This window comes from Nothoprocta perdicaria, unplaced genomic scaffold (genome assembly GCF_003342845.1).
Source record: "Nothoprocta perdicaria isolate Ctin4 unplaced genomic scaffold, notPer1 scaffold_151, whole genome shotgun sequence".
NCBI lineage: Eukaryota > Metazoa > Chordata > Aves > Tinamiformes > Tinamidae > Nothoprocta > Nothoprocta perdicaria.
In genome coordinates, this window is record NW_020454661.1 from 421,600 (window position 1) to 433,941 (window position 12,342).

Below are 12,342 nucleotides of genomic sequence, written 5' to 3' on the forward strand. Positions count from 1 at the left end.
TGAATTCCCCCTTTTCCCGCTCATGGGAGCCGGCCCCGGCTCGCCGCGGTTGCTCCCGCGCCTTGCCGCGCGGCGGGTCGGGCCGGGGAGGGCCGGGGGTCCCGGGGCCGCCCCCGGGGCGGGGCCGCCGCGCTCAAAGCCGGGCCCGGGGCCGGGCCGCGGGCAGAGGCGCCGCGGGGCCGGGCCGGGCCGCACCGGGCCGGGCAGCACCATGGAGAGCGGCGCCGCGGGGCGCCCCGACGCCGCCGCCTTCCTGGGCGCCTGGAGGCGCTGCGACCTCGACGGCAAGTGGGGCTGGGCGCCGCGGGGCTGTGCGGGGAGGAGGGGACGGGGGGTCCATGCGGCACGGTGCCCGTGGGGGACCCGTGGGGGTACCCATATGGGTGCGCGCTGACTGGGATGGCTACAGAGATGGGTACCCACTGAGCTACCTGTTGGGGTGCCGTGTGGGAGGGTGTCTGTGTAGTACTCATGGGTGTGGGCACCCCGGCTATGGGGATGAGTATCCATGGGGTTACCCTATAGGGGTTTTCACGGGTGTGGGCATCCGTTGTGATGACTGTAGGGCTGGATGCCCGCAGGGGTACCCGTATTAGGTGCATGTTGGTTGGGATGTTAATGGGAATGGGTACCCATGGGGTTGCCCCACAGGAGTTGTCATGGGTGTGGGCACCTGTTGTGGTGCCTGTAGGGCTGGGTGCCCATAGGGCTACCCATATGGGTGCATACTGGTTGGGATGGCTATGGGGATGGGTATCCACCGAGGTGCCCATGTAGGAGGGTGCTTGTGGGAGTATTCGTGGATGTGGGCACCTGTCCTGCTGCCAATGGGGGAATCTATAGGGTTACCCATATGATTGCATGCCTGTTGGGATGACTAGGGGGATGGGTACCCACTGAAGTACCCATAGAGGTGCCTCTTGGGGTACTCATGGATGTAGTCACTTGTTGTGGTGCCCATAGGGTTGGTTGCATGCCGTTTGGGATGCCTATGGGGATGGGTATCGACTGAGGAACCCAAGAGGATGCCCACGAGACTGGGCCATCCACTCATGAGAGTGGATACCCATAGGGATAACTGTGTGGATGAGCATGGATGGGGAACCTTTACAGGTATATTTGGGGGTGGACGCCACTGTAAGCGGTGCAGAAGGGTGCCTGTACGTGTGGGTGTTACGTTGCGGGGGGCTAACTACAGATGTGGGGCTGCCGTGGCTGGAGGTGCCACATGGGAAGACACCTCATGCAGGTGGGTACTCATGAGGTGCCTGTGAGCGTGGCTGTTGGTGTGGGGCCCAATGGCAGCGCCCATAAGGGGCAGGTTGGGGGGACGCCCACGTGGAGGGGTGCCTGTGTGGGGCATCCACTCACTACATGTTCATGCTTTGCCCCCAGTGGGGTCACAGCAGGTGTCCTGGGTGCCCCTCTCCTCACCACCATCCTCCCTGCCCCAGGCCCCAAAAGCGTGGCTGAAAGCACCTCCTTTTGGCCCTAGAGCTTTGGCCCTGCTCATCACCTCCCCATTCTGCCTCCTGCTGCCCCTTGTAATCCCCCTTTGCTGTATTTTATTTCCTGAAAAGTTTTCTACAAGGATAACTCCCCAGGGAGCCCACAGAGAGGTGTGCCCTGCTTGGGTAGACGTGACCGACTGAACTGGGTGCAGAGCTACCTGAGCGGTGGTGCTGCCGGCCAACACCCCATCATGTGTCCCACCAGGGCCCGGGCCACCACAGGGCTTGCGGTCACCAGGGCTCAACCAGTAACACTTGGTCATTAACACTTCTCATTTGCATTTAGATAATGGTTACATAGAAGGGAAGGAGCTTGACAATTTTTTTCATCATCTCCTGGAGAAATTGGGACCAGAAGTAAGTACTGGGCTGGAGTTGTACATTAACCGCCAATAAAAAGATCATTATGTTTAGACATTATTGGTATTTACTGCTCCCTGATTGCTGGCTTCCTTAGCAATGCCCAGGGCCAAGAGCTTTCCTCTTAGCAACAAGGTGGCTTTTAAGGTAAATAAGAAATGTGATAGCATTAGAAGTCTGACCATTTACTTTCAGTCCACTGTATGTTATTGCTGTGAGACTGTAGCTCATATAAGCTAAAGATGCTGTCTGAAAACCTATAGGGAAATTATTTAGTGCCAATGAATATAACCACAAAGCAAAGCCTTGATGCGCAGTTGGGCAGGGCAGTGCACAGCACAGCTCTTATGTTTTGTTCAAACAAGTGCTGATTAGTTTTGCCACTGTGATAGCTTTATTTCAGGGTCAGTTTTTAACAAATATTAATTCCTTAACATTAAATAGTGCTCATGAAACAACAGAAAGAAAACAATTCCATTAAGCAAAAGGTAATTAACAAAAAGGGGAAAGGTACCTAATAATAATGTCAAACAATTTCCTAGATATCAAGAGTAAAACAAGAATTATGCTTACAGACCAATTAGGATCCTCTGGATCCTTGGAGCTGTACTAGGAAAGATGCTGTGAGTCACTTGTCAAGCAAGTTTTTGTTTAATGTACGAGTAATTTTTGGTTGAAATCTTGGCAATTTCTGCAAAAAAAGTCTTTCTGGAACACAGCTAGATAGATGAACAAGTAAGCAGATTTAAAAAAATAAACCAAAGATTCAAAGCACTAAGAATTGTTAGGGACATAGAAAATCCAATTTGAAGAGAAATTGAAAAGCTGGGGATCATTTGCCTTGCAAAAAAAAAAAAAAAGAGCTACTAGTCTCGTGGTCTTGGAACACCCATGCAAAGCACCCCCAAGTGAACTGACTGACTGCAAATTCAAATATTTCAGGCGAGGTCATATCATACTGTATGCAACCAGAGCTCAGCACCGTAGCAGCTCATTGTAGCCAAGGACCTCCAAGCACTTCTCTCTAGAGCTGCCACAATTAGTGATAACATCAAAGTTTAGTTTGTTAGATAACACACAGCTCATGGAGCAGCGCGCAGCCTCCTTAGGGTCAGCTCTCAGGAGGAGCCTTTGGCAGCCCCTTCGCTGCCCCCCAGCTTGCACTTCCCTCAGAGGAGCATCTTGGAAGCAGCACACCACACTGTCTGAGCTGCAGAATGGTGTTTTACAGCAATATTTGTAGGCTTGCTGAGGTCAACATAAACTTTATTATGCAGTGTTGGGCACATGCAGAATTACAGTGCTCTGGTACTGAACCATTCTGCTTTGAGGAGTCAACAGCAAACAGTTTGCTTGCCAAAAAGCACCACTCAAATTATGTGGTTTAAACCAGCACACTCAACTAGCATTCATCTCACTCATTTCCACTATCTAGTCTTCATCAATAAGAGGAGAGTAACACAAGTGGAACTAAGAACAGGCATTTCCATCTCCATGTGAGGAAGAACTTCTTTCCTGTGAGGGTGACAGAGCCCTGGCACAGGCTGCCCAGGGAGGTTGTGGAGTCTCCTTCTCTGGAGATCTTCCAAACCCGCCTGGATGCCGCCCTGTGCCCCGTGCTCTGGGTGTCCCTGCTGGAGCAGGGGGTTGGACTAGATGATCTCTAGAGGCTCCTTCCAACCTCAACCATTCTGTGAAGATCACTCTTATGGAGCAGACCTAGACTCATCCTGGAAGGACATGTTTGCTGATTTCTACAGGTGCTCAGGCCTGCTCTTGAGCAGCAGGACCTGCCTTATCTTGCTCCCCTTGGAGCTCCCGCCTGGGTGCTCACAACCCTTACTGTTGTTTAGGGATGAGATGGTCCCGTGGCCCTTGGGCAGAGCAGCCAGCCCCGATGGTTGGTTGCCTTGCAGCTGTGAATCCCACTGAGGCACAAAAATGAGGGTGAGCAGAGTGCCCTGAGACTGAGCACAGATCCTGTCCTTCAGGGGCGACCAGCTCAGCACCTGGGCTGCTTCTTGCCTGTCCTTCAGGTACAAGGCTCACCTGTAGCGCTAGATAACATCAAGGTCTCTGATACCTTTCTACAATGAGCATGGGCTGGTAACAGTGATTTTTCTCCTTGTCATGTGCTTTATTTTTTATAGACTTGTGCTTGTTGTTGTGTGAGGGATAAACCGTGCTGTTTTTCACTACCACCGGGAAAGGTAATGACATTAGTGATATGAGCAAAGAGCAGCTCTATATTTTAATGGTAGCTTTGACATTCATCCTCTCTCTGCACTCTTAAACTCTCTGTTTCCATGCACAGTAAAAGGGAGAGACAGTAATAAACACTGACATAACTTCCAGATGTGTTGCAAGAATTAATTAGTAACTATGTCTCAAGTGCTATACAAGTGATAAATAATGTTATCAGCTCTGAAAGTTGTCTGTGCTTGAATAGCAAGCAGTTTCATAATTATATTTTTGCAGCCTGCGCTCTCTAAGCTGTTATTTTCCCTTAATGACCACTATAGTCTTCAGCTCTGTTTTTCTTCCCAGCTCCTCCGCTGCACCCTCAGCTGACATTAAATGCCAGGGGATCTGAGCAGCTGGGAAAACAATGCAAAACGGTGCTCTCCAGGAATCTGGGGATGAGATCTCTCTGTGATAGGGCTGGACAAGGAAAGAAACTTGAAATACCATTCACCCATGGTGGTTAATTCAGCCTCTTTTACTGGGAAATGTGGGAGGGAAACTCTGAATCAGAGGTAGACCCAAATCATGCCTCATAAGCCGAACTGAATGCCAGCTGGTGCAATCTTCCTTTTCCTCCCTTAAAATCGTGGGCGGTTTTAAGAAAAGGTCTTCAGTTTCCAGATGTGCATTACATGTTCACAAGGCTTCAGCAAAATATGCTCTGTCTATGACACTGAGGGACTAGAAGTTCTTTTAAACTTTCCCTCAAGAGCTAATGCAAAGTGATCTGTTTTGTTTTGGGGTTATGAGGCAGAATTGGGGATAATACAGCCCAGAACCAGCACCAGCCTGTGAGCCCGTCGTTACTCATGGCCCTCATTACTCCCCTGGCTTCTCTCCAACCACGTTAGCTGCCAGCTTGTGGACAGTGACCACTCGGCTACAGCGGTGCTGTCTGTGCTCTGTTCTCCCACTTCTCCACAACCCTTTTCCTCTTACACTGCAGACATCTATCATTTCCATCATTCATTTCCAAAAGCTGTTATATTAGGGCTTTTCTAGGGAAAATCTATCAAAAAGACATTTTCAACAATAATGAATTTAATTTATGGGAACAGCAAAGGTAACCCCTACTTTTCTCTCTTACATCACTGTACATCTTTATTTCTGTACAGGGATCATATAGCAACTCCTTGATCCTTGCTCTAGTTTTAAAAAAGCTTTATGTTAATTCTTGTAATAATTACGCAAGAAAAAGTAAATGTAAATGACTGTATATTTTGGATTCATATTTTCCTAAAACATTCTGTGAAATCAAAGATATCTGGAGAGATACAAAGCAAAGTATATTACTATTATGTTTGCAGGGTTCTTTACAGAAAGGGATTTCATTAAGATCAGAGATTTAGGAACAGAAAACCTTTCAGATAAAAGCTGATTGCTCTTACCTACATGCAAGATGCCCTGTGTGGTTACATTTGAAAATGTATTCAGGTAAGACAGGTATTAGCCTTGTTATAATTCCCCTGACCCCCAAACCATCCTAATAGTTATGCCTGGAAAGGACTCGTGTCCTTCAGGGCTCACTCAGAACAGCTATGAAGGTTTTCACAGAATCACAGAATCTTAAAGGTTGGAGGGGACCTCTAGAGATCATCTAGTCCAACCTTCCTGCTCAAGCAGTCACACTCAGAGCACGGGGCACAGGGCGGCATCCAGGCGGATTTTGAAGACCTCCAGAGAAGCAGACTCCACAGCCTCCCTGGGCAGCCTGTGCCAGGGCTCTGTCACCCTCACAGTTAAGTTCCTCTTCACCTGGAGATAGAACCTCCTGTGGTTCAGCTTGTACCCATTACCCCTTGTGGCCACCACAATTTTGCCCTCACTTCTCACTTTCAGAAAAGATGAGCAGCCTCCAGCTACACTTGCTGTCCCCCAGAATTTCATTCTTGCCTTGCACAATCCTGTCTCCATCTAAACCAGATATTTAACTTAGTGATCAGGCAGTAATATCAGCAATATATTCACTCAAGGTTCAAAACACCAGCCAGTCCATTCACAAAGTCATCCAAAGCAGACTTCCCATGTCTGTCTATCACAACCCTCTATCTTTCTACCCCAAGAGACCTGGGGTCAGACCAGGCCTCTGGTGACCAGCAGGTCTCTAGGACGAGACACTGGGAAGACCTGTAGCAGAAAACGTTCAGCTTGCATCATCCTCCCAGCTAAACCAGATATCCAAACCCTGAGGTAAATCTGATTATTGTTCAAATACGTCTGTTTCTCAGACCTGGCTTTGTCAGCCTTCATAGTTTTGACCTATTCCTTTTCCTGTTCCTGCATGAAACAGTTCCTGCAGGACTTGTAAGCACCTGGGGGCATTCAGCACACCTGTGGAGGGAAAAAAAAAAAAAAAAAAAAGGATATTTTCCATACCACAAGGCAGGCAAGGCAGGCCAAAAATCTTTCAGCCTAGGGAAAAGGACAGGAGGAAGAATCTGTCCAAAATCTAAGCACAAAACCATGATAGCACATGGAAGCCTGTAACAAGGTCAGTTTGACGCTTAAGTCTTCTCTGTGCAAAAACATTTCACACATATGTGCTGAGGAGAGCGAAAAGAGAAGGGAAAAAGAGATGACAGTCTAAGTGCTCATATTTTGTAGCATGCCAGGACTATAATAAATCTTTACCGAAACTTAGGGCCAAATTCTCAAATGATAGCACTGCAGTTAAATAATCAACATTGGCCTAGAGAAGTTGGCTCAGTAGCTGCAGGGTGAAATCACATGTTACATTAAGCAGAGTGGTGTGCTGTACAGCTCCATGGGTTAAATGAAATCCCCAATGCCATTTCTTTTTAGTGCTACAGGTTTTAAGTAAGGAAAAAAAAAAGGTTCTTCTTGTTAAGGTCAAAGTGCAAGTTACTGAGCTCTCATCTGCTCTTTGCCATCCTCCTTGCTGTACTATGTGGCTTTTGGCACGGTAGTAATTATCAAGTTGGCTTTCCAACTAGCATTTTTGGCAGACACCATGTGTTTTCCCCGATCCTGTAGGAACTTGATATCTCTGCGACCCTTTGCCCTTTTATCAAATTTGGCTGAAATGTTGCTAGTAGAAACATGTGTTTGAAATAGCCTTTTCAGATAAGCCTCTTTTTTTTTTTTCAGGAAACAGGCTATAACATCACTTACATTTAATTTCTTCTTGTTCTTTAGACATTCTTAAATACATATGTAGGTAATTGATTCCAAAATTCAGAACAAAAAGAAAAAAAAAAAACAGTTTATGACAAGACTGTTTTGACGAGCAAAAAATAATTAGGATTTCCCTTTTCATGAAGTAGTAAGAACCCTGCATTGCTTCACAGGTTTGGGTACTTTTTTTATCCAGACGAAGCATGGTTCTATTTTCATGAAGGCAAATTGCTGCTGGGCATGGCATGGATCCCTTAAGGAGGAAAAAATTAATGAGAAAGCATGGGGAAAGCGTGCAGAAATACAAAATGAATGGGTTAGCAAAGGCAGATTACAGCCATTTTTCAAAGAGTTGTAACCAACCATGACAAAGAAATTAAATGCCATGCAGATTAAAGAATGTGAACATGCTCTTTGCATTCTTACAAACAGTATTAGAATCCAGATTATCTTTGTGATGCTAAATACTTCTAAAGGATTTTCACAACAGGAAAGACAAAGACTGGACACAAAGGAGAAAGCAGAAAATTCATTTGTTATGGTGACTTGATGTATAGGAGTTTTTCCCTGCGACACTCTGAGGAAGAACTGTGTACCACAAAAATTTCCCCTTAACCCTGTGAGATGTATAGCAAAGTCAAGCCATTATTTTATATGCTTTTATGTGGAAAAAAATGACTCAGCCTCCTTCATGCCGTATGTAGCAAGGATTTCTTCCTTGGCTGGAAAAGTGAGAATGGGCAACAGCTCTTAGAAACCATGCAGCACTTAGCCTATGAAGACCAAAGCATCTAAGCTTTATAATCCATATAAAGAAATCTGCAAAGGGGTTGCTATCCCAATAGCCACACTCTTCCTCAGCTCAACTCTTAGTAAACTGGAGGTAGGTTTTAGTTCGGGTACATTTTCCTGCCTGTTGTGGGAAAATGAAGAGTCATTACATCATGTCAGTTGATGCTGGATGTGAGCATCTCGACAGCTGTCTCTGCCTTATGGAGGCAGTAATTAAGGAGAAAAAATGTGGTCCTCTGTCAATTAAGGCTATTACTGCTCAATAAAATTCTCCCTCTGAACCTCAGAGACATGCTTGCAGCAGGCAAAAAAAAAATCCACACACCTACTTGTTATGAAAGGATCTCATAGAGAAAACCATGGGAAAGGAGACAACAGCATGTGCTTGAACTTGCACCAGAGGAAAGTTTTCATTGAGCACATAACTAAGGTGTAAGATTTTAGCCCAAGCAGTCAATATGTTTTGCAAACCTTTGAAATTGGCACACTTGCCAGGGACGGTGGTTTAAAGTGGGTGTGCTCATGCAGCCCTAGTTTTACTCTAGGTGGGCAGCATGTAGTGAAGTATCACCAGCTCTCATGAAACCAGCTGTGCTGAGCCAAGGCTGTTGACTCTCTGACAAGCCATTTGCCCCTTTCCCAGCTCATAAGGACAAGCCACATGGATTTGTGTCCTACTGCTGGCATGGCTGCTTTCCAGGACTTCCTCAATACTGCATTTTATGTGATTCCTCCTACAACCCATAGGACTTGAATAAATGGTGTGTAAGTCTGAGGCACTTGAAACTGGAGCATCTTTATCTTAGTCTTTCCCATTTGTCTCAATCTTTAGTTTAAGAGTGAGTTAATTACAGGAGAAGGAAAGAAAAACCAACTTTCCAGGGCAGCCAGTGGCTACAGCCCTCCAGCAGCCCACATTTTTCTGTGTAAATGAGGTTTAATCCTGTGCAGACCTGTCTGGCAGGCTCTCCTTCCCACTCTCCCATGTCCCTGCCTTCTTCCCTTGGTATAAGACTTTAAAAGCCATTTTGTCCCTCTTAGCAACATCTATATCTTTTCTGCACAAACCTCCAACACTGCTGTAAAACCAATCGTCTGATTAATACACTAACATGGCAGTAATTAGTTGCTATATCTACAAGGCTTTTAGAGTGTGAATCTATTGATATTCGTCCCTGGGAACAGTCCCACTGCTGCGACAGAGCAGCCCTGGTACAGAGACAAAACCATAAGCCAACACAGTCTAAAGAAACCAGGGAGTCGGCCTCAGTTCCTTCAAGGGAGGAACAAAGGTGAGCAGCTTCGGCCTTTTGACACACAAAACATGACTTGTTTGGGATCTGGGCTTGACTTTCTTTTCATTAGCTGAGTTGTTTCTTTGCAAATGTAAAGTTCACCTTTGAAGCTTAACAGTCATAAAATGAGAAGATACATCAGAGGTAATATAAAAATCTGTCATATGAAAGTAACCTACCTTGAGTTGGTGTCTTGGAAAAGTCAGCTTGTGCAGTTCCTCTTGCTCTGCTTTTATTCTTGGAGGTAAAAGTCTGCTTTTAGCAGATGCCGTTAGCTTTTGTACTTCATAAACACCATATTTACACCCAGAACTAGAGTGTCCACCTTGAAATATCCACTAAAGTGTAATCTCTTGGACACAAACACCCTGGGGCTGTGATTGCACATGTTGGGTATATTTACTTGATGCATCTCATAGTCTGATGGTCCTATTTTTATGCAGATTACAATGTTCCTGCCACCTAAATTTCAATGAAGTAGTTGTTGACGCAAAGTCGAGAAATAAGCTTTCTTAGCAAATGACTAGTCTGAGCACATTTTTCCCAGCACATTTTTTCAAATATCAGCTATGATTATAGTTTCGGAGATGACTTCCCTACTGGGCATGGAGGAGGATAATTCCAGCGTGCCCCGCAAGCCTACTGAAGTGAGTAATCAGTGGGCTTGCCCTATGCATGGGAAGTGTATCACAGCCACAAGGTGAAGGCAGTTTAAACAGCACAAGGAAGAGCTATAATGTGGAGGTGAAAGAAAACCCTATGCGCCTTTTTAATGGCTCGCTCCTCCCCAACCCTCCCTTCCTGCACCCACTCTCCCACCCAAATTTAATGAATTGTCACAAGATGTCCGGGGCTGCAGTGCTCCCGGCAAGGCCAGGCTCTTTCCCACTGCAATGTCCCGTCCTCGGGAGCCCCAGAGCGGCAGGCAGGTCCCACTGTGCCGCCCAGCTGGTCCCATCAGAACTGATCAGCCATGTCACCCATTCACCCATCCAGGTGTACGTACCTTCTGCTGTGATTAGAAGAAAATGAAGGCCTTTGGAGAGCATCAGTTGAATCTAACCCTGTGAGGAATGCTGGTGGCAAAGCGGGAGCGGAGATAGCTTTACTTAATGATCTTAGGCTACTTCTAGCTCAGAAATTTTATTACTCAGCTCTTTTACCTCATCTATGACATCCTAGTGCTTCTCTGCAACTCCATCGTAGGCTGTGGAGCCTTCCTAGAGCAAAAGCTCTGCACAGCCCTGCTCCATAGCAGCTGGAGATTGGTGGTGCCACCTGGCAGCTACCGAGTCTGCCCAGGACCAGGACAGTTTGGAGAGGGACAAGTCACATTCATTTCTGTGCATGGTGATTTCATACCCCTGACTCAAGCAACATCCATTGCAGTTTCTGGGTGCATGCAGCCCAACCTTCTCGTTCTGCTAAGAGGTGATAAGCCCTCGTCTCCTTTTGCCCTCTGCATCATTCTGCAAATCTATGTAATTGCTGCTCCAGTTCATGCTTTGCAGAATCAGGGCCTGAAGGGGCACATAGAGGCGGTGAAAAATCTGAGGCCTGGCTAGAACTGGGCAATAGAATGTGCAAATCCATTGCTCTCTGTGGATATACAGGATAATAGACGGTATTTCCTTCTTGGTAGTGAGATTTATATTTATTTGTCTTATGAACAGCCTAGCAGGCTGCATTGATCTGTGCGCTATGTGAATTTAAGAAAATAATTTATGATTTGCTGTCACAGTATTAAGAAAAGGATGCTCGTGGCCTGCAGTAGTAGGGGAAGAGAGGAGAAAATGGGCGAGAATGTCCAAGAAGGCACTGCTAGACCAGTATTCTTAATCACATCTGGGATGGAGATGCCAAAACCTTTGGAGGGCTTTTATTTTGTTGGGAGATTACCTTATTCTCTGTAAAAATACTGCAGGATTGTTCAGATAATCAATCAATCTGAGTTGCCCTCTGCCTTCCCTCCTTTCACAGAGAGAGCTAACTGTCCACAGCATTGTGAGATGGAGCCGCGTCCTGGTCAGTGTAGAGGGTATCTTTAGACATCGTTATGGTTTCTTGAACAGAAAAACAAGCCGGCATAACCCAGACTGCAAGTAGAAGCACATTGGTTATGAGGAAAGTCTGAAAGTAAAATATAGCCGGAAAGAGTTTAAACAAAGTGATAATGCACAGCAACTAACTTTATACCATGGCCAAATAAAGTTACTTCCACATTCTGACTTCACCTGAAAAGGATAAACAAAGAAATCCGTAATCAATTTAATAGTAATCCTGGGATGTTCTCATCTTCACAGAATTTTAGAGAGTTTATCTAGGTGAGTTTCCCAGCTGAAGCTTGTCTGAGCAGAAGACTTTCTTCAACATGGGCAAATCACTCATTATCTAGTCCAGACAAACTAGATATCCTAGAGGTTAGTACTAAGAGGAAATAATGCCTGGTTAGTTTAATCAACTAACCACAATACTTCATTTGTCACAGAAACACCTGCCAAAATGTATAGGCAGATAAATCCTGAAAACTCTTCTCTATGTAAAAATTCATAATTAGGTTGAGCAGATGTAAAGGAAGTGTGAATAGCTTGAAATTCTATGTTATTGACCCCCCCAAAAAAGTGATGGGGCTTGTCGCCAAAGCCTTGCTAGTTCTCGAAACGGTCAACTGGTAATAATAATAAGCAACAATCTAGCTCTGAAGATGCCCTCTAGGCAGATAATCTAATGAACTACAGAGATGCAGTTCAAGGATAAAGATGTCTTCCTGAATAAAACAAGATGAAAATGAGCAGGATGAGAAGTATGTTGTAGTACACGCATGACGGAAAGCCAGTCCCAGCGACATAGGGGAAACAACTGGCTAAAGAAGCAGATGTTGCTAAAGGAGTCTTGGGTTCCCAAGGCCCATTTGAAAGTTTAGTTGCTACAAAGCTATACACAGGATTTATTTCCAAAAATTTTTCTTAGCCTGTGGTCTTTCAGAACCATTAGTTGCTGTGTGT

General features: G+C 45.7%; 1 protein-coding gene across 1 annotated transcript in view; it reads left to right on the forward strand.

Annotated features, from left to right (window-relative positions):
- Positions 1-211: 211 nt before the first annotated feature.
- SCGN (secretagogin, EF-hand calcium binding protein) overlaps positions 212-12,342 on the forward strand; it is a 28,361-nt gene continuing 16,230 nt past the window's right edge. The window contains exons 1-2 of the mRNA XM_026034886.1: positions 212-284; positions 1,798-1,868. Coding sequence (XP_025890671.1) covers positions 212-284; positions 1,798-1,868 — 144 coding nt within the window. The remainder of the gene's footprint in view (positions 285-1,797; positions 1,869-12,342) is intronic.